The 27,440-nt window shown below is 55.2% G+C and overlaps 1 protein-coding gene across 14 annotated transcripts; it reads left to right on the top strand.

The window, feature by feature from the left end:
- Positions 1-393: 393 nt before the first annotated feature.
- FAM118A (family with sequence similarity 118 member A) lies at positions 394-26,807 on the top strand. Of its 14 annotated transcripts, none has more exons than XM_027594055.2 (10): positions 1,780-1,854; positions 9,364-9,458; positions 11,511-11,566; positions 12,351-12,606; positions 15,735-15,956; positions 18,021-18,149; positions 19,411-19,696; positions 21,646-21,678; positions 22,522-22,605; positions 24,528-25,297. In XM_027594055.2, the coding sequence occupies exons 3-10, from the start codon at positions 11,520-11,522 to the stop codon at positions 24,980-24,982; spliced, it is 1,512 nt and encodes a 503-aa protein (XP_027449856.2). In that variant the 5' UTR covers positions 1,780-1,854; positions 9,364-9,458; positions 11,511-11,519; the 3' UTR covers positions 24,983-25,297. The 14 variants fall into 14 exon arrangements, with proteins under 14 accessions (XP_027449862.2, XP_027449866.2, XP_027449861.2 ...); XM_027594057.2 differs by having other exon boundaries at positions 1,790-1,850; XM_027594058.2 differs by lacking the exon at positions 1,780-1,854 and adding an exon at positions 8,395-8,809.
- Positions 26,808-27,440: the final 633 nt, after the last annotated feature.

Genomic DNA, 27,440 nt, shown 5'->3' with positions numbered 1-27,440 from the left:
ACTGCGTATGGTGACTGTATGAAGATGTGTAGGAAGGGTTTAGAACGTGGCACCTAGTAAGTGCTCAGTAAACAGTAAGGAATACAGGCACACAAAAGCAGGTCCGTTCCTAGCACTCCAGCGTTTCACCGGGCAGCCCCTGTCGTGTGCCCACGAGAGCACCATCGGTACAGAAATACAGGGCCACCTCTGCCCCTGCCAACTTCCAGTTGGTCCCTGGGCTCGGGATGCTGAGCCTCGTTGTTTCACGCACACACATTTTACTCCTTTGTTCAACACACACTAGGGCATGCTCATGGCAACTGGGAGGAGGCTAGGACAGACGACTACACCATGTGACACGCACGCCAGGACGCCAGCACCGTGCCAGCCCCTTATCTACCCCGAGAACGCTCAAGGCAGCCAGGTGGCACCACCTCTCAGTAATTTCCCACAACTTGAGAGAAGCTGCGTGTCTCTTGCAATAATCACGATGGCGCTTTCCACACAGGGAGGCTCCGAGGGCTGATTGAAGGCGCACGGACCAAGTGCTCATGTGAGTGCCCCGCACCACACAGGGAGCCCACCTCTGCCTTGTTTACTCCCAAGCCAGGGTCCCCCGCAGTGTCTTGGGCCCCCGGACGTTCACAGGCTGAACCGCAGACGCTTCCCGGGTGGGCTGGGGGATGTTAACAATCAACTTTAGAACTTTAAAAATAATGCTGAGGAGAGAAGAAATAATCACTAACTCCGGCTGGCCCGGGCAGGGCAGGGAGGGCGGATCTGGGAAGGCTGCGCAGAGGAAGTGTTTTTTGATCCAATCGGGTCTTATTCAGGGAAGCTGACTTCCAGGGGCAGACAAAAGGAGGAGGTGGCCGCCCGAGTAATAGGACTGCGTGCTCCTGTGCCAAGTCCATGCACGCATGACCTTGAGTTCGCCCCAGCACCCACGTCTCACGGACGCAGACCCTGGGGCACAGAGGGGACAGGCCACATGGGCCTCGGGGACCGAACCCCAGCCGGTGCCACCCTCAGCCTCTGGGGAAGCGCATTTCTGGATGAGGGGAGCGCACGGGGAGGGCCCTCAGGCATTCACCAACACCTGGGCCCCAAGCGCCGCCTCCGTGCGAGCTTCTGGGGACCCAGGGACGCCCGTGGAGGGCAGGGAGAGAGAACATAACAAGCGTGCGTAGCTTCTGAGTTCGAAGGGCTCTGAAAAAGCAGAGCGCGGGGCTGGGCAGAGGACCGGCCACTCCGGGTGGACAGGACTCTGGCCAGCAACGCGCGTTTGGGGCGCGGAGCGCAGCCCGGGGCGGGTGAGCTGAAGCCGCGCACAAACGCCGCGCAACGCGCGGCAGCCGAGCGGCGCTTCCGGCCTCACGGAAACGCTCGCCGCGTGCCTGCAAAGTGCGCCTGCGCCCATTTTGCAGACGCGAGAAGCGAGGACGCGCAGCCCGGCGGGTTCAAAGGCGCGAGTTCTCCGCGCGCCCTCCACCGCGTCTGCGCCGGAGAGCCCGAGGGGGCGGGACTGCCGGGGGCGAGGCCGGCGGCCGGGGGGGCGGGGCCTTGGCCTCCGCGGGGCCGTTGGTTTCGGGGCGGAACCTCCGCGCGGCGACGGCGGGCGTGCGGGGGAAGACTTTGCGGCGGCGCCGCGGCCGGCCACCGGGAGCGCGCCGGCTGAGGGCGACGCGGCGTCCGCTCCCGCTCCGGTTCCGGCCCCGGTTCCCGCCCCGGCTGCGCGCGCAGCCCTCCGCCCGCTGGCAGCCCTCCGCCCGCCCCGCCCAGCGCGGGGAGCGCGCGGCCGCCCCGAGACCCGGAGGCGAGGTGGACCGCTGAGCGGGAGGGCGGCGGCGGCGGCGGGAGCTGGCCCCGTAGGTGAGGGGGGCCGGGCGGGGAGGCCCGGGGGTCCGGGCCCAGAGCCCCTTCGGTCCCGGTGACCCCTCCCCGCCTTCCCCGGGGTGCCCCAGCCCCCGAGACCCTGTCGCAGTCCCTGGCCACCTCTGCCCCTGCCACTTCCAGGACTCCGGAACCCCGAAACCCTTCAGGATTTCCCCTAGACGCCCGGACCCCCTGAGGGCCTCCTGAGATTGCCCGGGGACCCCCCTCGAGCCCGCCCCGGGTCAGCCGTCCGGGTGCGCAGGCCCCCGGTGCCCTCGCCCCCCGGCCACCTCCCAGAGCCCGGGGCCGCCGTCCCCACCCCGGGGCTCCCCCCTGCCTCTCTCTACCACCTGCTCTGAGCGTCCAGTCCCCGTTCGGCTCATCTCCAGGCTGGGTTTCTCAAACCTGAGTTCCAGGACCCCCGAGGGGCGTCTGTGACAGTCTTCCCTGGGGTGTGAAAATTCCTATAAAAGAAGTAGGGGCATCTAATAGGTCACCTGATGACCCTTTGTAACCGAGCAGGTGGTGTGATCTCGGCCCCCACGTTTTCATTTGTGTTTACTGTTGCATTGAGGCTGGAGCAGGGACAGTGTTTAACTTTTAATGCTTTTTGGTGAGACTCCAGTGGCCTCGCAGGAGTCTAGAGAACCGATCTGAGCTCCTGGAGGGAGTTAGGGCAAATCAGGCTTTGAGCTTGTCTCCTTGGCTTAATTTTTTCATTCGTGGAGCTTTTTTTTTTTTTTTTTTTGAACGCCCGGTGGTTTCCAGGAATTGGCACTGGAGCTGGAGATGACAGAGTTCTTGCTCTTGGGGCCCCATGAGGGTGGGATGGACTGGGGATGGTTAAGCAAGTAGGTGATTGTCACAAGGTGAGAATAACCGAGTAGTGGCCTGGAGCCCAGCTGGGGTGGGAGCCCAGTTCCCGGGAAGCGGTGTTCTGGAGGGCTTTGGAAGGGGGGGGAAAGCTGACGGGTAACAGGTGCGCTGATCTTGAAGGTTGAGGTTGAAACGTTTGCCACAGTCATTCCAGGGAGGGGGGTGGGGTGTGTGTGTGTGTGTGTGTGTGTGTGTGTGTGTGTGTGTGTGTGTGTGTTTGCCACAGTCATTCCAGGGAGGGGGGCGGGGTGTGTGTGTGTGTGTGTAGAGAGGTATTGCCACAAAGCATTGCAGATTTTGGAAACAAGTGTGGCTGGAGCAGAAAACCATCCTGGGGGACAGCTGGAGATGTATTGCTTCGTTAATTGAAAAGGTCCTCAGGGTAGTATTAGAGGGAATCCTAAGTGGGGTGAATCCGTTGTTCCCTGAGGCTCATGCCCTTGGTCCTTTCTTGAATGACTGCTTCTCCTGTCTCCTGAGGAAATGGTGATGCAGCTCAGGGCTGAAGCAAGGTAGGAGTTGGTCTGTGGGGAGGACTGAGGGAGATTCCAGGGAGGCCAGAATGGGGAAATCCGGAAGTTTGGCAGAGTGCAGGGTTTGGGACGCGGAGTGGCAAAGAAGGGGGTGGGTGAGGGGGGTCAGGATGCAGGCACGGAGTCGGGGCCTACGGAGGGGAGGGAAATGGGTTTTGTGTTTATGAACAGTCGCTGGTTGTGGCAGCGGAGGGGGGCGGCTCTTGTCTGGAAGCTGGCTGAGAGATAGAGGGTCCCGGACCGGGGTGGTGGCAGGGGTGACTGTGGCTTCCTCAAGCATGGCTGTGCTTCTCGAGTCTAGACCCCGGAGACTGCTGTTCAGCCCTTTCCTGTCGGAGCCTACACTCTGCTGCCTGGAAATTGACTTTGGAACTTACTAGTCCCTGTGGGAGAGGTTGTGTCCTTTTGCCCAAAGGGTGGGTGGTCCCGAGGGCTTCATCAGGGTAACTGCTTGTCTGTGTGTCACCGTGAGCCCCACAGCCACGCAGGAGATGCGCACGTGGCACGGGGGGCAGCGTGAAGGGGGCAGGAAGAGAAGAAACAGGATAGAGGTTGGAGGCTGGACTTAGGGGCCCTGAGGGGGAGGCAAGTTCAGATGCGTCCTGTCAGAAATGTCCCTCCGGAGACCGTGTGGGGCTGGCAGCAGGGTGGTTCTCCGTAGTCCACACAAGTCGTGAGGATGTAGGCAGTGGCCGAGGGCATGGGATTTTGTGTGGTGGTGAAAACATTCTGGATCTGTGTTCTCCGAGGCACTGGTCTCATGAGGCTATCAGGCACTTAAAATAAGGCTGGTGGGACTGAAGAACTGAATTTGTAGATTTATTTAATTTTAATTAAATCCAGGAAGGACAGCCAGTCACATACAGGGTGTAGTGGGAAGCATCCTGTTTTAGGCTGTGTTCTTTTAAATGTTACCCTTTTAATGTTTCCAGCAACCCTAGGAGACTTGAGATAGGATTCCTTTTTTTACAGGTAAAGAGAGACCCAGAGTAAGTTACCTACCCCTGTGTTAAGTAGTACAACCAGCGCCTGGTTGTTTGAACTACGAAGTCTGGGCTCTTTCCTAGAGACGCTGCTAGAGCCTAGAGCCTCTCCTTGCTGGGAGAGTGAAATCCTTTTGAGAGGTGGCATTGGTTCCTGCCCAGCCCTGCGCGTCTGGTCTGTCCCCGCTGAAGTCAGCATGGACCGTGCGGTGTTGAGCCGGCCTAGACCAAACAGAAAACTGTTGGGAGCTGGTGGTTTTGCCTGCAGCCTCTTAGACTTCCTCACGGCAGCTGCTGTTCTTAGCATTTCTGGAAAATGAGCCGTGTAAGGGAGCCGGTGAAACTGCTAAACGCCATGCTTATTTGTGAAGATTTGGTGGTAAAAAGAGGTGCCTTAGTTGCAATGAGTGCTTTAGAGGAAGTTTTGGACTCACAGGGGAGCAGGTAGTACCCAGGTTGGTGCAAGGTTAGGGGCCCTGAGCCCGGAGCGAGTTTCTAGCTTGTCCCTAACTCCTCGGGGGGCCGGGACTAAGTCACTACCTCCCAGAGTCTCCGTTTTTCACTGCTCTAAAATTAGGGCATCTGGCATCCCATAACCATTTGGATCCCTCCAGCTCTAGGATTCTGTAATGTTAACATCTCATTAGAGGTTTACTTTCTAGAACACCTCTTATTTTTCTTGGGATGGCTAAACGCTGGTGGGTCAGCCTGCCTTTGGCCTTTGTGGTGGTGTGTCTCACCATTATTGGCTTCTCACTAAGTAACGTGTCTATTTGAGTTAATTCGACGTGTCTCATCTGATGGACACGCTGTGAAACAGAGAACACTGGTGGTTGGCGCGGTTGCTGGTAAAATGTCAGGTATATTTGTTTGCCGTTCTGAGCTGCACTCAGGTCAGGAGAAAGCGCACAGGACTGTATTTACCATTGGTGACTGGCCTCTGGGTTTGCTGTCGGCCTCGACAGATGAGGGGCAATGGTAAGGACTGCTTCGCAGGGTTCTTAACAGGATTACGTGAGATAATGCATGTCAAGAGCCAAGTACTTTCCCCTGAATCGAGTAAGGGTACAGGAAATGCCAGTAACTCATGTTGCCATTGTAACCAAACTGTGACTTGGACATTTCCTATGAGTGGTAGGTTTTGTTGTTTTCTTCCTTTGGGATATATGCCCAAGCAACTCTGGAGGCACTGGTTTCAAGAAACAAATGAATACGTTATAACTGTTAAAAATAAGCATTTTTTTCCCCCTGTGGTAGCTTATTTTGACTGCATTTAAAAAGTGATTGGTCAGTTGTCATGTGTTCAAATTAAGGTTTTGTGTTTTCTGTAAATTGAAGAAAAACCGATCGTCCCAAAGATGCCTTGTTAGTAACGGCTGGGAGGAAGTCTAAGCAGAACTGTGGCTAAATGAGTATGTGGTCGAGCTGGAAGCCCCCAGATGTTGAGGGTGGTCCGCCGCTGCGCCAGTAGTTTATAGCGGTAAACATTTTACAGCTGATTAAGAATCTTTGGGATGGTGGACTCGCCTGAAGTTTTCACAGACAGCTGACACATTTGGAAACAGGTTCAGAAAGGTGTCCCTGCTGGGGAAGGGGTGGTGTTTCCCCCTTGGTGGCCCCAGTGCTGCCTCCGTTGTGGTCTCTGGGCTAAACCTCTCTTTTGCAGTTCTGGAAGCTTGATTGTTGTCCATTTGCACCTTGTTTCCAGATCAGGTGGACCTAGTCATGCTAATCAAACTCGCCAGAAGTACCTTTATCACTCCGAGATGATTCATATGGGATTGGAAGTACGGCTGTCAGATGTCCTTGGAAGCCTACTCTGGTTACCCCGTGATTTCTGCTGCTGTGCCCCCCCACCCTCGAGTCCACATGGGGGGCCAGGTTGCTATGAAAAAGGCAGTTTGGGGCGTCTGGGCGGCTCGGTCGTTGGGCGTCTGCCTTCGGCTCGGGTCGTGGTCCCGGGGTCCTGGGATCGAGCCCCGCATCGGGCTCCCCACTCGGTGTGGAGCCTGCCTCTCCCTCTGCCACTCCCCCTGCTTGTGCTCCCTCTCTCGCTGTGTCTCTCTCTGTCAAATAAAGAAATAAAATCTTAAAAAAAAAAAAAAAAGAAAAAGGCCATTTGTGGGAACCCCATCGGAGTAAAAGGAGGGGACAGAGTTGACCAGCAGTGTCGGTGTCAGGAGCTTTGGGAGCCGCCGGAGGGTGCTGCAGGGGGGAGCCGCACCGGGAAAGGCTGCTTTATGCTTCCCAGGGCTCCAGGCCCGCCTTGGTGGAGCGAGGGTACAACGGCTGGATTTTGGCCTCCTTGTAGGACATCCCAGTCCTTAGGAACCACACTGGTTCCATGGATTACACTTAATACTAGTAACAGTCGACCCTTGAACAACACGGGTTTGAACTGTGTGGGTCCACTTACACACAGACTGTTTTCAGTAAATCTGTTGGACGTTTATTTTGAGATTTGCGACAGTTTGGAAAAAAAAAAAAAAAAAAAAACCAGACAAGCTGCATAACTTTGAACTAAAACATTCAGAAAAAGTTAGGTATGTCATGAATGTGTAAGATATTTGTAGGTACTAGTCTGTTTTATCATTTACTACCATGAAGTCTACACAAATCTGTTATAAAAAAGTTAAAACTCATCAAAATTTATAGACGGTACATGACTTCATTCTCAGTGGAGAGAAAATGTAAGCAAACGTAGAGATGAAGTATGAAAACGTAACTGCATAAAATTGACTGGAATAACCCTGTCCGGCTGTCCGTATTTTGTGGCTAACGCCTGTTGCGCATGTGGGGAGTTCGAGGACTGCCCGATCTGCCTGAAATGGCTTGTGTGCTGATCTCGCCGCGAACGGTTCATCTCTCCGTAAATTTTGTGTCTCAGTAAAAAGTGATCCCTTGTGGCTCTTGCTATTAGTAGTTCAGTTTTTGGGGAGTCAAAAGTGAGACGCAGATTTTCAAGCATGCAGTGTGCCTCTAACCCGTCCCCCCGCCGCTCCCCCAGTCTCCTGACTTCTGTGAGCAGCACATCGTTACATCATTTCTCAGCGTGGGTTACTGTGTAACAGTAGCAGGTGGTAGTCTTGCTAGTATGTTCTACAAGGGCGTGCCTGGGAAAGCATGGTTACTTACAGTCGCACACAGTGACCCGTGTCAGACTTTTCCCACATGTTCTGGGAGCATCTCATTCCATCACTCTGGGGATCGACTACAGGTGAAGTAAAAGCTAACATCTGGAAACTTCAGCAGATATTTGCAGCATCCCCTCCCCGGCTGTGTGAGAGGAGTGTATTTTGCGTATACATCTAAGTTCAGCCCTCTTCCCCAGTAACCAGGTGTTACACAACTCAAGAGCTCCCATCTCGCTGCATAAAACCCATTTAGAGAAAAAAATGAAGAGGTTTTCCTAAGGATACTTTTGAGGACCCCACAGATTCGAAATTGTGGTTTGTGCTTGTAAAAGTGAAAGTGTAGTTTGTAATAGAAAGCAGTTCGTTTCAATTTAACTTTTTTGTTATGCTAATTTAATAATAAAGACTATTCTGGACAAACGTTTTCTCCGCCCCCCTCAAAACTGTGGTTTGGAGCCCTCGTCGAGCTGTTCATTCCTTTTCTCTTCTCTTGACACTTTTGTCATCATCCTTTCCCGTCCCTGGGCTCTTGTTGGCAGCGGACAGCAGGGTAGTGAGCGCTCCGGAGGTCACTTCTGTGGATCAGCATCTGGGCCTGGTTCCGCGGGTCTTCGGCAGGCCTCCCTGGGATCTCCTGGAGTTGTGACCTGGCTGCTGGACTGGCACCGAATAGCCCCAGGCAGCTCCTGACGTGTTGGGGGGACGGGTGCTGGGGTGTCTTGACGGTGTGCCTCAGCCCTCCCCTGGAGGCCATTCACCCTCCCGGGAGGCGGGACCATGCTTCCCCAGGCCCGAGTTCCAAGACTGCTGGCCCCAGAGTCAAAGCACAGGACTGTGCACAGGCGTGATGAGCAGGAGGCAGGATGGTAGGGGAAGGTCAGGAGCGGTCTGATACAGTGGGGTTAGGGAGTTGGGGGGGGACTTTGTGTTACTGGCTGTAAATAACAAGGGCCGTGTTCATAGTTGATTCTCTTTTGCGTTGGACTCAGGGTGATGAACGTTTCTTTCGTGCTGGATGTTGGGGGTTCAAAGAATAAGGCAGTCTCTGGCTACTCTGAAGCTAGTTCATAATATGCTCATGATCTCAGGTTTGAAGCAGAAACATCCTGTGAGGACTTTTATTCATGGCTTTAGATGAAAAGGACAGAAACTGCTTCTACAGATCTGTGTGGGGCTGAGTTTGCTTTCAGAAAATGCTGATAAGTCCTTGGGAAAAAAAAAAAAAAGGGTTGCTATGAAGACTTGGCTTTGGGCCTGCGAACTGTGGTGACGGCACGGTCACCAAGGAAACCAAAAGATGCAGCTTCTAAAAGGTCTCTGAAGGCTTTTGTTGTTGCCTTCGTTCGTAGCAAAGCTGATTGGCTTAGCAAAGCAGTGTTGAGTATGGGAGCCGACTGGCAGAGGCTTGCCGCCCGTCCTGCATCTGGTACTAGTTGCTTTGGAAATCTCCTTGGCCCTTGGTTTCAGAAGAAGGAGCGATTTGGGGGTACTTTCTAGATTCTGGTGAGATTTGGCTCTGATGTGAACTCTGCCGGAAGAACAGGAAGTGAGGTCGTGTCTCTAGCATGCAGTCTTAAGAATGAGCTGTGGATGTCTAAATATGGGCAGCCGTGCGGCTCATCCCACTGTGTGTGCGGAGACTTCCTATCACTGGGGACTTCCCTGTTGTTGACTTTGATTCTTAAAGGTGCACAGTGGTGTGGAAGTCTAGAGGTGCATCTGCCTGTTGAGGTAGGAGCCTGGGATTCTGTTTTTTAAGTGCCGTCTGAGGAGCCAGCTCCTGACCTTCATCAAGCTCAGGCAGACAAAGAGGTTTGAGCATTTAAGCCAGCAGCAGACGGCACGGGAGGGCGAGCTGGGATCTGTTCTGTAAGTGTTCAGTGCTTATGGGGATAAGTTCTTTTGGAAAACTGTGGGATCACATAATTTTGGAGTTAAGTCTAGCCCACAGAAGTTTGAATTGTTCATACCCTTTTGCAGATGTGCAAATGCAGTATTTACGTTTCCAGTTTGTACGATAGTCCTGCATAGGACTCCACGAGCACAAAGTTGCACAAGAATTGAAAGAACTACAGGTAGGTTTTTAAAGGTCTTTACCACGGAAGCTGTTTGGGCCATTTCTTAAGTCTTTGGTTGACCAGTGACTGTTTAAAAAATACAATGCTGTGCAGAGGAGGCTGAGATAAAAGGCCCCTTCCCAGGAGTAACTATTCAAAGGGATGTGCATGATTTTGGGGGGCAGGGGTGGGAGGCAGTTAGATTAGTCAGCTGATAAGCATCTCATACTCACTTGTCCGATAGGATTGAGTAGGAATGAGTTTCAAGTTCTGTCCTGAAGTGGGAGGTTAAGAAAGCTGCCCCATTGGCATGTCAGAGCCTGAGCTGTTTGACTCAGCGAACTGAGCTTCCAGAACACCTTTCATAGGAGAGATTCTCGAGCTTTCAGAACTTGGTTAGCGAGAATTTGTATTTTATGCTTGTTAAAACCGAGGATTGGTGAATAGTTAGGTCAGCCATTGAAATCTCAGGGCTGGCATCCAGGGTTTCTTAATGTAGTGGAAAGCCCCAATATTTGTTATTTTCCGTAGAAGATATCTAGTAGGTTAAAAAAAGATTTGACCCTGATGGCTCTTGTAGTAACTTTGTATCGGGAAGGAGGATGGAGTGAAGGCGGAGGACCAGCCCTAACTTTGCCAGGCTTTCCCTTTGGACAGATGACAGGCATCTGGAAGCAGCATTTTTCTTGCCTGTGGACTGAGATTTCTTAACATTTGGGGAAAGGTCACAGACACCATTGGGAGTTTAATGGAAGCTCTGAACAACCCCCCCCCCACCACCACCCCCGGGCAGGGGTGGGGCGGGACTGGACCGGATGGGACCGGATGGGGCGGGGAGGGCAGGGTGGGAAGAGGCATCCAGGCGTCCACACAGTTGTGTGTACATTGTCAGGGGACACTCTTAGGAACCCATTTAGCTCTAAAATCTAATGAAGCCATAAGGTGATTAAGCCTTGTTTGCCTACCCTAGGAAATTATTTTTGGTGACCTGATTCTAACTGAGATTAAAAAAAACAAGACTGCACATGTAGAAAGGTGGTTTTCAGGCAGGGCACCCCCATATTCTGCTGACCATTTTTCTGAAAGGTAGTTTGCCAGTATGTGCTGAAATATTGTACTATATTCTTTAACTCAGCAATTCTCAGAAATCTCTCCTAAAAAAAAAATTCCAAAATAGAGAAAAATCTTTGTGCACAAAGATGGTTGTCAGGAAAATGCTTTTATTATAACGCATGGAAAAAAGTGGGCTGGACCTTTGGACTCAAATGTTGGGAAAAATGTAAACCATCTAGAGGCCATGTGCAAATGTTCCTAGCAGTTCTTGCTCATTTGGTAGTAGGGTTATGGGCTTTTTCAGCTTGATTTTTCTGTATATTTCCTTGTCTACAGTAAATATTCTGGAATTGGAGGAAAGTGATTCTGCAAAATTTGTAGAATATGGAGATAGTTTGGCAATAGAGACCTAGCTGGTTTAAGATTCTTGTTTTACATAAACTAAGAATTGACCTTTTACTTATACTCTTTCTTTGGACTGGATTTGAGCATGGCCAAGGGGCTTGTGCCCCGGAAGACTTGCTGGGTGGGGCCGGGCTCCGTCTGCGCTAGGATACCGCACCCCACGGGGCACATAGACACCCCTGAGGAACCGCTTCCTGGCTTCACTCTGTTCGCCCACCTTCCCTTCCTCCTTCTGTGATAAGTCATTTGTGTTCGTGCCCACTGGAAGCCCTTCTGGAGCAGTAGGGTCATGAAGGGGGCGGCAAGGGACACCCACCACTGCACCCCCTGCACCGTCCAGGTGGGATGCGAGTTCCCTTTTGTTCCTTTTCTGTCCAGTGCAGAGCTGTGGAGAATCTGCCTCTGAGGCTTGGCCTGGCCTGGTTGGAGGGACCAGTGGCTTACGAAGTCTGTGTTTTGTCTATGACATTTTTTAGGTATTCTAATTTAAATAAAGATCCAGGACCTTTGATTTTAATTGCAGCTTGAACTCTCTTCATATATATAATATATATAATAAAAGAACTTTTATCTGGGAAATGGAAGTCACTTCTGACTAATTTTTCTCTTTAGGATTTACAGATGGATCCAGTGGAAAAGACAACAAACAGAAGTGAACAAAAATCCAGGTAAATAAAGTCAGCTACACCGTCACACAGGTAGATGGCCTCTGTCATACGTCTCCTTCGGTGTTACTTATATTTATTTAGCACCTGTAGAGGTGAGCATGGAATGAGGACCTTGTGTCAGGAGGGAAGCTCGGGGGTCGTGCAGCCACCCTTTGCTTCAGCGTGAGAAATGTTCCAGAAGGCAGTTTTCTCTTTGCCCAAAGAGGTGACAGTAACCTGGTCTCCAAGCAACATGTGGTCCCAGAGTCAAGTCTGAGACGAGGCATGCCAGGAGTCACTGGCGAGCACTCTCTGACCCTCCGTGGACCACGGTTGGTTCTTGTTAAAAGTGTTGCTAGATCACAGGAGGTGTTAGCTTGGGAGGGGCTCGGGTGTGTAAGAGGCAGAAAACCAGCTTTGGCCAGGAATTTTCTTGTCACTGCAAGCAGGGATCATTTTGTCATCATGCTTGGTATTTACAGGCTCTTGGCAGCTTCAAAGGAATTAAAATTGATAGCTTTTTGTTCCCATATATATCACTTAAATGGGTGCTTAACACCATGGGGGCCTCAAGATGAGTAAGACACAACTGTCCCCAGGTCCTTAATGGAACGAGGATAGAACGTGTAAAATAATACACAGAAGAGAATAGTGCACAGGCTTTATCGTCCGGTGGTGTGCGGTAGGGGAAGGGCGTGTGGCCATGTCTGACCTCACACTTCACAGATATTCCTAGGCACTGTTTTGCCTTGTGGCTGCGATACTTTACGTGTTGACTTCTGTTCTCTCCTTCCGTTGTGTTAAGTAGAAAGTTTCTGAAAAGCCTCATCCGGAAGCAGCCGCAGGAGCTGCTGCTGGTCATCGGGACGGGCGTCAGCGCCGCCGTGGCCCCGGGGATCCCCGCTCTCTGCTCGTGGAGGGGCTGCATCGAGGCGGTCATCGAGGCCGCTGAGCAGCTGGAGGTCCTTCACCCGGGGGACGTGGCGGAGTTCCGCCGGAAGGTGACGAAGGACCGGGACCTGCTGGTGGTCGCGCACGATCTGATCCGGAAGATGTCCCCTGTAAGTCTTTTCCAGACAGTCGCTTCCAGGTTCCCTGGGGTAACATGGTTCTCGACTGAGTCGGTGAACCTGTGGCTCTAACACACACGCTTCCATGAGCCTCTGTTGTGCGCAGCTCTCGGCACAGGGAGGCTGATGAGCCGGAAGTTTCAAGTCCGTTAGAATAGCACCTGTCTCAGCAGCGGTGATGCCAGGCGCACCGGGGTGTCGGGGGGGGGGGGCGGTTCCTGAAGCAGCCCCTGCTAGCCTAGCCGGGGCCTGAACCCGTGCGGGGGCATCTGCGATGTCGCCGTGCTGCAGGATTTCATACTCCGTTAGTGGAGGGGTGTCCTCGAAGTGTGTTTTGGGTGTAAGCAGGCCATCCACGGATCTTCAGATGACAGGTGGTTCCTGCAAACTGTTGAGGATGGGAGAAGTTAGAGCTGCTTGTCTGCAGGTGGAAGTGATCTAGTAGAGAGGACGTACAGGAGACCGTCACCAAGGGATGCCCTCAAGTCGGGCGCTGGTGCAGGAGTGGGGGTTCGCCTCGGGCAGCTGCTTGGCCAGGTCAGCCGCCGGGAAGCCACATGACGTGGTAGAGGCTCGTGGCGGGTTTCTGCTCGCTACTTCTAGATTTGTTAAAGCACAGCAATCCTCTGAGAGTTCGGGGGGGTGGGTAGTGGGGGAAGGTGTTGGAGACGCTTCACAGAAAGCATGGAAAGGAAAGGAGTCTGCACAGTCATCAGGGAGCCTGGGAGAGTTTAGCGGCCGTAAAGACACCCCCACTATTGGCTTCCACGTGATCACGTTTCTGTTTCCCACGTAAGCATCTGGCTGGCAGCCGCGGGAGAGCAGGTGGGTGGCCAGTGTTGGAGGCCTGGGCCCTGTCTTGCTGCTCTGCTGTCTTCATGGCATGGCCTCCGCCTCGTGTTGTGAGGTAGCCTCCCCCCTGGCTCCTGCCATGATGGTGTGCCTATCCAGCGAGGGGGACACGGAGGGGAGCTCCTGCCTCCTCCCCTCCAGGGCCTGATGAGGGAGCCACATCGACCACGTGGCTGTACCCAGCTTCCCAGAGCCTGGGAAGGGTTTTCAGCCCGGCAGCTCTCCCACGTGGGGGTGTTCTATTAATACGGGGCAACTGGGATCTAGGGCAGGGCTGGCCGGTTACAGCCCCGCCAAGCCTGGCCCGCCGCCCGTTTTGTAAATCCAGTTACTGGTACACAGCCGCACGGGTCATTTGCATGTTGTCTGTGGCTGCTTTCGTGCTGGGGTGCAGGGTCGAGTAGTTGTGACGGAGCCTGAGGCCCACAGAGCCTCAAACAGTGGCTCTCTGATCCTTTTATGGACAGGGTTGCTGAGCCCTGTCTTGGGAGGAGGGGCCGGGTCCGTGGACAGAAGGGTGGGGGTGCTGGGCAGCGCCAGGGGCAGGTGGGGGGGCACGTTCAGGTGAGGTGCTTCATTCAGAGAGAGGCCAGCGAGGCTGGCGCTTGTTTAACCCAGTTAGAGCTCCCATTCACATAGGACTTGCTAAGCGGGAGTTAAAGCAAGGCCAGTCAGGACTCTGGGGTCCCCCTGCACCACGCTGAGCAGGCGGAGCACGGGGCGGGCTGGGCGGCGCTGTATCCGAGTTGCCAGGAAATCCAGCAAAGTGCGGGAAGGGCGGCGAGGTGGTCGCGGTGACAGATTGTGGGGTGTCGGCTGCTGAGTGGGAGAAGTGGGGCTGGCGGGGCTCGAGACCCCCGGGGTTCGGGGCCGCCGAGCTGGTGGTGTGCTGGCCTTGACGGGGTTGGGGCAGCCCTGGGAGCCGGGGTGCTGCAGGCTCAGATGGTGGGAGCCTGGGCCAGAAGTTCTGGAAGGGCCCCGCTCTTGGGAGTGATAGGCGTGGGATGTGACCGGAGGCTGGGTGGCCAAGGTGGGACAAGGTCTGTGGGGGAGGCCACGATGCACAGCAGCCGTCTCAGGGGATGGGGAGGCCGGCAGGCGCTGTGCCAGGAGTACCGCTGGGGACACTCGGCGGCGGGCCCCATCCGCCCGTGCCCTCCCAGGCCCGGCGGGCGTGAGGGCCTCGGGGGTGGCGAGGGCCGGTTTCCGGCGCCTCATACAAGAAGAGGAAGGTGTGGGGCTTTCCTGCTGATGGGCCCACTGGGAACGAGGGAAGGGTTTCCAGGACTGGGGAGGGACTCGAGAGTGTCAGGGAGGGCGGAGAGCCCGGAGTGCTCACACGAGGCTCTTGTGGCCTGCGACCTCCACGGGGACGGAGTGACCTCTGACGGACAGTCCTGAGGGCGGGCCGAGGTGCTTGGTGTCAGTGCACAGTCCTGGCTCCGTCCACCTCTCAGCTGGCGCTGGCGGGGTGGCTGGGGAGGCTCGGGCTTCCTGGGGCGCGGGAAACCGCCTGACCCCGCGAGCCAGCCTCCAGCCCACTCCCCCCCTCACAGCAGGGCCCCCCGACAGGTGTGTGCATTTGCTGCTGCCCGATGCTTACCTGTCCTCGGGAGCCCGGCCCAGCCAGGCTTTGGTCCCCGCCACTCGCCTGAAGCAGCTCAGCTGCTCCGTCCAGAGGCCGAATCTCTCAGCAGTAGAGACCATGCTGGTTTTCCCCTAACTGGAGATGTCCTCTACACCCGGACCTCTGCAGCGCGGGGGGGGCGGCGGGGGGGGGATCTGAAGCCTTCCCTGTGGTCTTCAGAGCCTCACACGATCTGGTTGCGGATCGCCTCACCTGCTGACCTTACCCACACTCCTCTCCTGCGACCGGGGCCCCTTGCTCACCCTTGGACCCACCCGTGCTGTTGCTCCCTCGGTGCCTTTGCACTTGCTCTTTCCTCTGCTTGGGACGCGCTCTCAGAGGCCCCTCATTTCCTCAGTTCTCTGCTCAGACGCCCCCTACCAGAGGCCCTCCCTGGTGCCCTTCGGCCCACCCAGCCTGCGCCCGCAGCAGCACCCGGCTTTGTTTCCCGTAGCATTGGCCGCTGCCGACGTATCACTTACGGTTTGTCCACGGTCTGTCTCCCTCCCCCAGGGTTTCATTAACTCGACGAGTCAGGGTTTCCTTTCTTCTAAACCAGCACCAGAACATTGCTGCTTAGGTGCTCGGTACTTGCAGAGAAGAGGGTGTTTTTAGTAACTTCTGTTCCACTTCTTTGTAGCGTACGGGTGACACCAAGCCCAACTTCTTCCAGGACTGCCTGATGGAGATTTTCGACAACCTGGAGCAGCACATCCAGAACCCGCTGGTGCTGCAGTCCATCCTCAGCCTGATGGAGAGGGGCACCATGGTGCTGACCACCAACTACGACAACCTGCTGGAGCTCTTCGGGCAGCAGCAGAGCAAGCCCATGGAGTCTCTGGACCTGAAGGATAAGACGAAGGTGCGGGCTGCGGGCGGGAGGCGGGAGGAGGCAGCCGGGAGGGAGAAGGCAAAGGGCTGGCGGGGGGCTGGCGGGGGGCTGGCGGGGGGCTGGCGGGGGAGGGGGGGGGCTGGCGGGGGGCTGGCGGGGGGCTGGCGGGGTGGGGGGGGGTGGGCGGTGTCTGCGCTGCTTGGGAGGCGGACTGAGCTTTCATTTTCTAGCAAGTTAGTGACCCTGAGCCCTTCCCGACTCCGGACTTTGCTCACCGCCCACCCTTGTCTTCGTTGTGCATTCCGTCCCGCGGGCTTCTCGTGTGCGTGGACCCCTCACAGGCCCGAGGTGTGCGTGCGGGGTGGGGGCGGCTAGGGGCAAGAAGAGTCCCGATAGCAAAATCGCCCCTGGTCCTAGTGCCGCGAAGCTTGGGTGGGCCCGTCCCCTCGTTCGCAAGTCGGGATTGTGCCATATGCCACGTGTAGCGTTTTTATCTTGATTTTCTTCCTTAATGTTATACTTTGAGCATTCTGCTGTCATTAAGCTGTGTTTAAAAGCATGTTTGTAGGGGCGCCTGGGCGGCTCAGTCGTTAAGTGTCTGCCTTCGGCTCAGGTCATGATCCCAGGGTCCTGGGATCGAGCCCCGCGTCGGGCTCCCTGCTCCGCGGGAGGCCTGCTTCTCCCTCTCCCGCTCCCCCTGCTTGTGTTCCCTCTCTCGCTGTGTCTTTCTCTGTCGGATAAATAAATAAAATCTTTAAAAAAAAAAAAGCATGTTTGTAAATGGCAGTGTCATCATCAAACCAAAGTATCATTGTTAGTCTTCCTCTGTTATCGTTAGCATATTTCCTTGATAATAAGTAACACCATGGTGAAAATCCTTATGCTTCCCTGTCCTTCTGTTTACTTCTTTAGGGTAAATTCCTAGAAGAGTTCTGGGGTCCAAGGGCCCGAGTGTTTTAGACAGATGATATGTTACCAGATTGCTTTCCAGAAAGATAGTAGCCAGTTTAAAACTTCATGAGCCACAGGGGAGAGTATCCCCTTCCCATGGCTTGCGAACGCATGGTGTCACCAGAAAACAAAACACATTTCCCCCGTTGAGGTGAAAATTGGTGAACATTTTTACATTTTTGTTTCTCTCCTTGTTAAGGTTGATCATGATTTCATGGTATTGACTGTATTTCTTTTGTGACCTGTGTCCTTTGCTATTTGCTTCAAGATTTTATGTCCTTACTAATACCGGGCACCCCTCCCCTCCCCCACTTCTCGGCTCTGCCCTGAGGGTGGTCTCCCACCCTCCTCGCAGGACCCCAAGGCCTAGAGATGGCGCCCCCTAGAGGCCCCGAGTAAGAGTGCGGCTGCGGCGGGCGCAGCCCCCGAGCTTCTCTTCCGCGGCTCTTCCCCGCTGCAGAGCTGGGCAGAAGTCTGGCGGATGGCCACGTGCTTGTGGGACAGCCCGCAAGTCACACCCTCTCCTGAGCTGTTAGTGACACGTGAGGGGACACCTGCTCTCTACCCCTGAGACCGGTCCCTTCTTTGAGGCCTGCTTGCTGTTGGGAAGAGCATCTCTGGAAATAGGCTGTCAGGGGCTCGTGGCGGAGGTGCTGGCCGGCTCATCTGTCTGGGTCGTACCACGAGGACAAACTGCAGCATGCGGCATATGCCTCTTTTTAAGGACTTTTGTTCTAGAGCTTGAAATCGGTGTAGAGCTATTTGATAGGTTATTTATTTTTTTTTCCGTATCTCTTTTTTCTGGGTGTAAGCACAACACACACACAGCAGACGATAAAGCACAGTGTGCCCCTCAGAAGGGGTCGTCTCAGTCCCCTAAAGTCACCAGTCCCGACGGTGTGTTGGGTGTCGGGGGCCAGAGGTGGTGTCCGCACGGCCGTCTGTCCGTGCCGCCGTGCTCTCCGGCCCCACCGGAGCACCAGCACCGGTAGCCCGCTGGCGCTTGGGCTCTGCAGGTAGCATTGTGAAGCGAGGCAGCTCCCTGTTCTCTCCGAGGTCGGTTGGAAAGACCACGCACCCAGTTTCCTCTTCTGTTTTAAGTAACACGCGGTTTTCCCCTTTGTCTTGGCTTGATTTTGACAGGTCCTTCAGTGGGCGAGAGGGCACATCAAGTACGGCGTTCTTCATATTCACGGCTTGTACACAGACCCCTGCGGGCTGGTCCTGGACCCGTCGGGGTATAAAGATGTCACACAGGACCCAGAAGTAATGGTACGGCCCGCCTTCATTAGGCATTGGTTGTGTCCCTTGGGACGTGGTGGCCACTAGGTACTTGGTGGCCGTCCGGGCGGTCTCCTGGCCTCTAGGCCCACCCGCCCTGCGGTGCACACAGCTGGCCCTGTTCGCAGCTGGCTCTCCAGGCGCTGGCGCCTCGGCCGGATGCCCCGTGCTCACGCGCTGAGTCCGACTGCCCCGGGCGGCCTGCGGGGCCCTGCACCGACCGTGCGCACTCGCTCGGGGAGCTCCTGCCGCCGCCTGCGTGTGCGCACGGCTTCAGGCACCTCCTTTCTCTGCGTGGCAGTCTCTCTCGTTTTCAAAACCTCATTTTACAGCTTCATTCTCTGGGAAGCTTTTTTGATATCCTGGAGAAGACCAAGAGTGGAAAAGCTGCTTTTCAGCTTTTTGTAAAGTCTTTTATTACCGCATTTAGAAACCCCGGTATCTTCACTGAGTCCCTGGTCAGCTTGGGTCCGGCGCTCTGGTCCTTGTGCTGATCCCGGCCTGGGGCGCACCTGTGGCCCGGCGGGTGACTGGACGCCGTTGGGGGCTGAGAGAGGCCTGGGTGGACACGGGCCCTCTCGCTAAGGTGTTGGATGTCTGAAGCGGTGACTCTCTGCTGCGTGCCTGAGTGGCCCCCTGAATCTTTGCCACCCCCTTTGCCCGGCTCCCTTGGGTCACTGAGCTCTTCTGCCCTCACTCCCGAAAACCCTGTTCTCCTGACAGCAGCCCCCCGGCTCCCGCCTGTGATCCGTGGAGACACACCAGTTCCCGAGTGTTCCATGTGCACGATTCTGAACAGAAACAAATGGAAGGTCCTTATTTCGTGTTTTAAGAATTTAAAATTATACATAGCCCCAGAAGATCTGAGTTGAGGGGCTGCACCACAGGATGGGTGGCCGGCTGGCTGGGTGGGGTGGGCATTAGGCTCTCCTCACTTGGAGGCACATCTACACCGGACCTGACTGGGATCTGCACCCGTTTTCCCACCTGGGAGAGGAAGGGGCTCCCATGAGCACCGAGCAGGGATGTCCGCGCAGCGTGGCCCTCTGTTTGCTCGCCTGCGGCGCTGGGCTGACGTGAACAGCACGTCTGGAGGGCGCGCTGCCTCTCTCACTCTGTCCCCGGCGTGGCTGGTGGGAAGGGCCTGTCACTGAGCCACCTTCTAAAGGTGTAACCTATAGCTGGCGGTCGGGCCAAGGATCTCGCTGTCTTTAGGATGAGTGTTCCAGGCTCTTCATTGGTTTTTCCATAGGAAGTCCTCCAGAACTTGTACCGCACCAAGTCCTTCCTGTTTGTGGGCTGTGGAGAGACCCTTCGTGACCAGATCTTCCAGGCCCTCTTCCTGTACTCGGTGCCCAACAAGGTGGAGCTGGAGCACTACATGGTCGTGCTCAAGGAGAATGAAGACCATTTCTTTAAGCACCAAGCAGACATGCTTTTGCATGGGATTAAAGTCGTGTCCTATGGGGACTGTTTTGACCACTTTCCTGGCTACGTGCAGGACCTTGCCACTCAGATCTGCAGGCAGCGCAGTCCAGGTAGGGGTTTTCTTTCTCGACCTTTCCAGGTACGAGAATGATTGAGTTCTTTCCGGTTTTTCCTTTTTGTTTTGAGATACAGTTTACACGCTGTAAAATAAAACGGAGATGTAACTTCCGTACCACTAAGTTCCCGAGCCCTCCGGTGATCTTAAAAAGGTGTGTGTGCCAGATAGAAAGCCGGGGTAGTTGGTGTGATGGTGACCTCTGTTCACAGGACGTGAGTGCTTAAAGCTGTGCCGACGGCAGTCCGAGTTTATTCCCATTTCAGATGACTCGCCGTGCATCCGATTACCTTAGCCAGGATCCAGCGCCCTGCCAGTGTCTGCAGGGGAGGCACCGAAGCTGGGAAAGTGCAGAGTCCTCATGCGCCCTCATGCCCTCGCTGCGTTTTACAAGTTAAAACTGCAGAGGCACAGATGGTCTCACGAAGACTTACATCTTTTTGCACATAACATCTTTACCCTGTTCTGCTGCGTGCAACGCACCTTTTTAAGTAATTCTCCTGGGCCCAGCTTTTGGGGAACTGCCAGGAATGACCAAGATAATGGAGCAGGTTTTAAATTGGTCATCCTGACATAGGGCAGTTAATGGCTTTAAGTTTGGGGTCATAAAACATGGATGACGGCAGACTTGGAAAGGTCTGGACTGGCTGGATTTATTTATTTATTTATTTATTTTTAAGATTTTATTTATTTTTTGACAGAGAGACAGTGAGAGAGGGAACACAAACAGGGGGAGTGGGAGAGGGAGAAGCAGGCTTCCCGCCGAGCAGGGAGCCCGATGCGGGGCTCGATCCCAGGACCTTGGGATCATGACCTGAGCCGAAGGCAGACACTTAACGACTGAGCCACCCAGGCGCCCCTGGACTGGCTGGATTTAATTACAACAAGAACCGAGCCCTGCTGCACCGGACAGGGGAACTGGGTCGGCCACGTAGCCACTGCATGTGCCCGCTGTGACCTCGAAGACTAGAGGGTGCCAAGATCACGGGTAACTGGATGCACACGGTCCAGTAGCGTCGTCTGTCTCCACTAGTCCTAGTCAGAATTGCCAGGGGTTAGCCTGTGGACCGGCTCAAGTTGCATCTCCACGGAGGAGAGTAGAGTCAGGGCACTAGTCCATTTCTGAGGCAGAGAAGGAGCCGGGCCGGACGCTCGCTGGGCCACACTCCGCTCTGAGTTTCCCCTCCTTGAGACCTTCATTGTCAGTCCCAGTATCCATGGCCACGAACAGGTGAGTTGACAGGTGGTGAGACGAGCTCAGAGAGGTCAATCACTTGCCCAGGTAGTTCCCAGAGATTTTGGAGCTGGGACTGGAATCCGGTGTGTCCCAGACAGGCCCCCGGGCCTGGCTCTGGAGCGGGGCAGAGGCGCTCCCCATCCTGCCCCTACCCACGGCCTCTCCTGCCACTGCACGCACGGCTCCCTGGAGGACCAGGACCTCATGGACACCCGCATGAGCGCGGGCCCCTGGGTGCCTTCCTGGCCCCGCGGAGGCCGCGTTCCCAGACCCTGGCAGCTGAGTGGATCTGACAAGCTGTCGGGGCCGAAAGATCTTCTGGACTTATAATCCGTGACTGGGTCCTTAAGGACATTGTCCTTACGTTCGTGAAGGACCTCTCCTGACTGGAGAGGTGCTGTCGCAGCACTGACAGCCATGACTGTGACGGCGGGTGCCCTTTCTCCCTGTGTGCCAGGCTGGCCCAGCTGCGCCACGCGCTGACCTCCCGGTCCTCACGCTGACACTGGTTGGAGGGGGGGCGCTCGCTGGCCTGTGGCCCGCCCCCCCCCCCCCCCCCGCCCCGGCATGCCCGAGCTGGCATCCAGGTTCTTGGTCACTGTCGCCCTGCCTCTCTGAGCAGACCTGGGCGCCGTCCCCTCCTCCGGCTTGAGGACGAAGAGCCTGCGAAGTCTCGGTTTTGCTGACTGTTTTCCTTTCTTCTCCAGATGCTGACCGAGTGGACAGCACCACACTGTTGGGTAAAGCAGATCTTGATTTTTACCAGCCTGGTTTTTGCCTACACGTTCCATTATCTTCCTGCCACTGTAGAATCGTGAAAGTGTTTCTCGCAGTAAATACCTAGCCTGTTGTAACCCGGCCCCACCAGAAATGGGGACCAGCGGGGCCTCGGGATGGTCCCTGCGACAGTGGAGGGATTAAAAATGTGTCCCTCCGGCGGGGAGGCGCAGCGTGAACATGGCTCGTGTGCTGGCACCTGAAAATGATTTCCCGTCCCACAAGCAAGAGTTGCAGGGCAATCCGAACGAGATTCGATTCGTATTTTCCCATGGGGTCTGTGGTGTAGTAGCTTCGTCCCATCCCCTTCCAAAATGTTCATTGCAAAGGTTCTGAGCTTTTGTATAAAATTTTTCTGCGTGCTGCTGGTTGGCAAGGTGAAGGTTCTTGTCGCTAGGCTCAGCTCTGGCTGTCAACGAATCACGAGCTAGGACTGCGCTCGGTCACGGCGGTGTCCTCCTGTCGGTGGCCTCGGGACCTCGGCCCAGGCCGTCTGCTTCGGTCAGGCAGGGTGCGGGGCAGGGGGAGAGGGCCCGGTGCTCGGCCTTCGGTGTAGGGACCCCGCAAGTGTTGCGCTCCGCTTTCCATCTCTGCCTCCTTGCCCTGCGGAGGGACACCTTTATTAGAGTCACGCTGTCACTTACACGTGCCTCCCACATCCACCTTCTCTTTGGGACAAAGCGTCCCCTGTGGCGTCTGGCATGGGTCGCGGGCCGGCGCCTCAGTACAGTCAGATTTATAAACGGGTCCTTGAAGGGTGGATTCTGGAAGAGATCAGCTTGTAAGTAAAGGTTTTCCTCTTTCAGGGAATGCGTGTCAGGACTGCGCCAAGAGGAAGCTGGAGGAGAATGGAATGGAAGTCTCCAAACGGCCCCGCCGGTCGGACGCGGGTACGGTGCTTTCTGCGCAGCGGGGCCCCCCGCGTGGTCAGGGGGCTGGCGGGGTGGCGGGCGCGGCCTCGGCTGGGAGTGTGTCTCGGTGCTGGGGGTCGCGCACCAGGCCAGCAGCACGCCCGCCGGGTCACCCGGTTTCATGGAGCGCACCTGCCACTCAATCACGGCCAGTTCCCCGAGCAGTGCCGGTGGGCACTCAGGGCTGCCCGCTGTCCCGACTTACGTCCTCTCAGTCTCCAGAAAAAAACACTTCAAATCCTGTTTCTTGTTCCCTCCGTCACGGACTGAGATGTTCGGAAACCGATGATCTAAGTGGGTCAGGCCTGTGGCCTCCGGGAGGGGATCTGGTGCCGCTCACCCAGCCCGGCCTCCCTCCGGGGCCCAGGGCGCGGGTGGGACTCCTGAGTCTGCACCGGCCCCTGCCTGCCGCGCCCCCTCAGCCAACTCCCCCCTCCGAGCCGCTTCTCTGCGGGCAGTGCTGGATGCGTGGTCACGGACCGGGCCGCAGCGAGCCCCCCGGTCTGCCTGTCGGTTGTCTCAAAATTGGAAACAAGAGCACTTACTTTATTAAAACAGCGCAGATGTTTTTTCCTGGTTCACCGACTCGTGTGCCGAGTTAACGGGCCCGGAGTCGTTTGCAGGATGTTCTCAGTATCAAAGGCAAATGCGTTTTTTGCTTGTTGCATGTTGGAGTTGCTGGTATTGCCTTTTATTTTTTGAGGCATTTCTAGATTTCTGTTTGCCTTGTCCAAAAAATCAACGTTTCACGGTGTTTTACTGTAGCACTCTCTCAGTCATACCGCCTGCCCCCCTTTCCCGAGACCCTGACCTTCTGCTCCGCTCCAGGCCCAAGCTGCCCTCCCTCCTGGGCCGCTGCTGCCTCTTCTTTCTCCTGCCCAGGCCCCTGAGGGACTGTGACAGCCCTGTGTGCGGCGGGCTGGCTCCCCAAGGCCCGGGGTGTCTGTAGGTGTCTTCTCGTGGTCCTTACTCTCCACGCACGGTCGGAGTGTGGGGTTGTGCTTCCTACTTCCCCGAGGGACTCCGCTGTCTTACGTGTCCTGGTTTCCTGTTGGGAGAGGGTCTGTCGCCAGCTCAGGTCTCTGTGACCTGTAGGTGACCTGTTGCTTTCCTTTCTGGAAGCTTTTAGGATCTTCTTTTTCTTTTCTCACATTCAAATTTGATGAAGGTATATTTAGGTGGAAATCTTTTTTATATACCTGGCTCAGTTTTCAGTGTTCTCTGTCTTCATCAGCGATCTCTGTGTCTTCAACAGACTGTTTCTTTTTTTTTTTTTTAAGACTTTATCTATTTGACAGAGAGACAGCGAGAGAGGGAACACAAGCAGGGGGAGTGGGAGAGGGAGAAGCAGGCTTCCCGCCGAGCAGGGAGCCCGATGCGGGGCTCGATCCCAGGACCCCGGGATCATGACCTGAGCCGAAGGCAGACGCCCAACGACTGAGCCACCCAGGCGCCCCTCAACAGACTGTTTCAACAGCACATGTTCCTCATGATGTAGAAGGAAAATGCAGTGTCCCAGCACTGCTCAAACATTACCCCCCACCCCAGGGCGTCATTTAAATGTTGAATAACAGGGACCTGACATGTGACATGCTTCATAGCCCTAGATAGTCTTAGTGGGTTATCAGAGAGGTGTTTAAGGGCATTTTGCTTATGTTTTCTTATTTAAAGTAATAAAAAGTTAACTCTGTTATCTGAACATCCTCAATCCCAGTGTTTTCAGGAGTGGAGTAGAGTCAGATACCCAGGGAAGCCCCTGGTGTCTCTAGAAATTTGAAGAGAGATCACAGTCATGGCCAGGGGGGTGGGGGAGGGGAGATGCTCTGAAAGAGAGTAAGTCGGAAAAGAAGAGCTCCCAGAAATTAACGGTAACGCTCTCAAAATAAAAATTTAACCCAAAGGCTACAACATAATTTTGAGAACGTCCCAGGAAGTTTTTGAAAAGATAAAGACTGAAAATGAACATGAACGCATGAGAAAAACGGCGGAAATCGATCCAGGAGGTCCAACCAGGACGAAATCGAGGAGCAGGGAACAGAGTCGGAAGGAACAGTTGAGGAGACCGCCCTCACCGCCCCCCGCCCGGCTGGAGAAGGACAAGGACAACGCCGCGTGCCGTGGGCAGAGTGTCGCCGCTGAGTGGGCCTGGCGGCAGGGGGAGGCGGGAGGGGGCCTTCCGGAGGGCTCCGGGCCGCCTCTGCAGCAGCTCCTTCGGCACACACACCCCTGTAGGGGGGGAATGCTGTTTCCCTGGCGTTTCGAATACAGTTCTTTCCGGTCTTTGGCAAATATTTGGAGTGTGAATTCAGCTAGTGGGGATATCTGTAAGCAAATGAAAATGAAAAAAATGAAATGAGCGCTTTGATCGTTTTGCTCCAGGACAGGTGGTTTTTCCCACCGGTCCCTTTCCCACCGCTTGTTGTCGCCCTGTCTGGGGCCGCTTGGTCACTTGTGATGGTGAAGAAGGCAGGGCCCGTGGTGTTGCTGTGGCTGCGTATGCGCGGCTCCCCCTTCAGGGCCGCCCCCGGGCAGTGGGGCCCCAGGGGATCCCCGGATGCCAGCAGCCCGGGCAGGCATGTGTCCTCAGGGAAGCCCTCGGGGTCCCCGGGGGCTGGAGAGCGCAGAGGAGTGTGGCCGGCTGCCGTCCTCCCTGCCCTGCGGCGGGCTCCTGCCATCCACGTGGTGACGTGCCCCCCCCCCCCCCCCCCCCCCCGGTCAGGTGGCCACCGCCCGCTCCCGGTCCTCCAGGAAGGAAAAGGGCCACATCTGTGCGTCGAGATTTCCTGACGGTTGTACGAGTCCCAGAGCCATGTCTCTGGGCGGCGGTGGCTGCTTCCGGAGGGGGGCACTTTGAAAGTGTTTAGCGTGGGAGAAGAGCCCTAGACGGTTCCTGAACTAGAGATCCTCTGCAAACCCTCCTTTAAGCTGAATTTTAACATTTTCGTATTCCTTCTTTTTGTTGTTGAAACAGATGATGCTGGAGGGTCTTGAAATCTTTAAAACCAGTAAAATCTGCAACTTGAAAACCAGCCTTCTGTAACCACAGTGCCATAACCCAAACGATGAGGAATGTTCGGAGAACTCTGCGGGGGAACTCTCCCGCTGACCCCTCCCGCACCCTGAAGAGCCGTGGGGCTGTGCGGCCTCGGGGGCTGCGTGCAAGTCCCACCGCGGGGCGTGACTGCTCGGGAGGTGAGGCGCAGCCGTCGGGGGGCCGCTGTGCGGCCGGCGGCCAGCTACCTCAGGGACCACGGCGGCGGGAAGGGGTCCCGGGCTCCGGGCTCCCGCGCCACACGCCCCCTTTGTCAGGGTGGTTTTTCTAATAAGAAGGGGAGGGTGAGGACTGTCCAAGCAACAGTAGTTGCCAAAGAGGGAAGAAAAAAAAACAAAAAAAACTAGACACTTAAATTTTATAATTTTTATGTGGAAACGTCTGTTACCGTGGAGAAAAACTTAGAAGCGTCTGTTGCATTGTTGAATAATAGTAAAGCATGAGCCGGTGCTCGTTGGAGGCACTGCATCTGCTGCCGAGAGTGGGATGTTTTGAAAAAGACCAGCTCAGCGGCCTTCTTTGGAATTACCTAATTTTAGTGACTTTAGCTCCCGGAACGGCAGGCCTGACCTCGGCGGAGGGGCCCCGGACGGCAGCTCGGTGCCGGCCGAGTCCGCACGCTGGCGAACAGCTGAGAAACGGCAAGTGGAGCACAAGCCCAAGATTGCAGCTTTTAGTTAGAGTGTAAATTCCGTTTTCCGAGTTTTTATTCTGTGGGGTAAGGTCCAACCTTTCCGTTCGTGTCTTAAAAGTCTCTTGCTCCGGCCTCCTTGGGGTTCGCACGCAGTGAGGCAGGCAGAGCCTCTAGAGGGCCTGCGGCCTGGGAGCGCTCAGGGTCAGCCAGGGGCAGAAGGCCGCACGCGGGGAGCTGCTCCGACTGTGACCCTGGCGGGGACCCTGCTCACTTTCCCTTTCAGAGGCTGCTATTTTTGATGTGGTTTCTTGCCAAATCCCATGACACTCCCCATCAAAGGCGCTGGAGCTCCCCCAGGTAGAAAGTTAAGAACAGAAAACACAAGGTTGGGATGTGTTGTGAATGAGAGAGAAGCCAGAGATCCGCTTAAGACTTTTTCTTTTTGAAGCATGAAAAATCTTGTTACTCTGGTCATAAATAAAATTTTAACTTCAACTTTGTGTGCTCAACTTTAGTTATGACAGGGCTTGATGTGATGTAGTTAATGAGAACGTTTATCCTGAGTTATCAGTTGGGAAGTCAAATGACTACTTGAATGTGTTTAAATTTTTTAAAAACAGCAAATGTTTAAGTTGTTGGTTTTTTAAAGACACGTTTACCGAGTGCAATCAGGGATGAATGAATCTGAAAGTTGGTTAGACACAGGGTAGACAAGCATGGAAAATGATGTGGAAGAGAGGATATGAGACTGGAGAAGTGGAACCAGCTCAGGATGAGCATCGAGTGCCTCCTTGCTGTCATGAACGGGGGCATCTGCGGTCAGTTCTGCTAATGCTCGTATTAAAATGCAAATGTCTTTCAACAGGATTGATCTGTCAGACAATTTGAGCAGCCCTCATTTGCTTGGGTGTGATTTTGTCGGTGAGAAACACTGGCTCCGGGCAGGGGAGGGGGGTGATGACAAGAAGGCCCTTTGGTAGCAGCGCCCCATCCGCACCCCCCCGTCGTCCCGCGGTTGGCAGGAATGGGGGTGCGTGGTGCTCTCACAAAACAGACCGTACTTTGTAGGATCACTGGGAGTGAGAGCAGCCCAGGCAGTGAGAAGGGACTGCCCTGAGCTCATGGGGC

Source organism: Zalophus californianus, chromosome 9 (assembly GCF_009762305.2).
Source record: "Zalophus californianus isolate mZalCal1 chromosome 9, mZalCal1.pri.v2, whole genome shotgun sequence".
Taxonomy (NCBI): domain Eukaryota; kingdom Metazoa; phylum Chordata; class Mammalia; order Carnivora; family Otariidae; genus Zalophus; species Zalophus californianus.
Note: the sequence above shows the minus strand (reverse complement) of the source record. Positions and strands in the feature narration are given on the sequence as shown.

What these genes read in the sequence shown, in the direction of transcription:
- FAM118A (XM_027594061.2), top strand. Translation starts at nt 11,520, where the DNA reads ATGGATCCAGTGGAAAAGACAACAAACAGAAGTGAACAAAAATCCAG. An exon ending in CACAGGACCCAGAAGTAATG is followed by an intron (nt 18,150 to 19,410) that starts GTACGGCCCGCC and finishes GTTTTTCCATAG; the next exon opens with GAAGTCCTCCAGAACTTGTA. An exon ending in CTGCAGGCAGCGCAGTCCAG is followed by an intron (nt 19,697 to 21,645) that starts GTAGGGGTTTTC and finishes TTTCTTCTCCAG; the next exon opens with ATGCTGACCGAGTGGACAGC.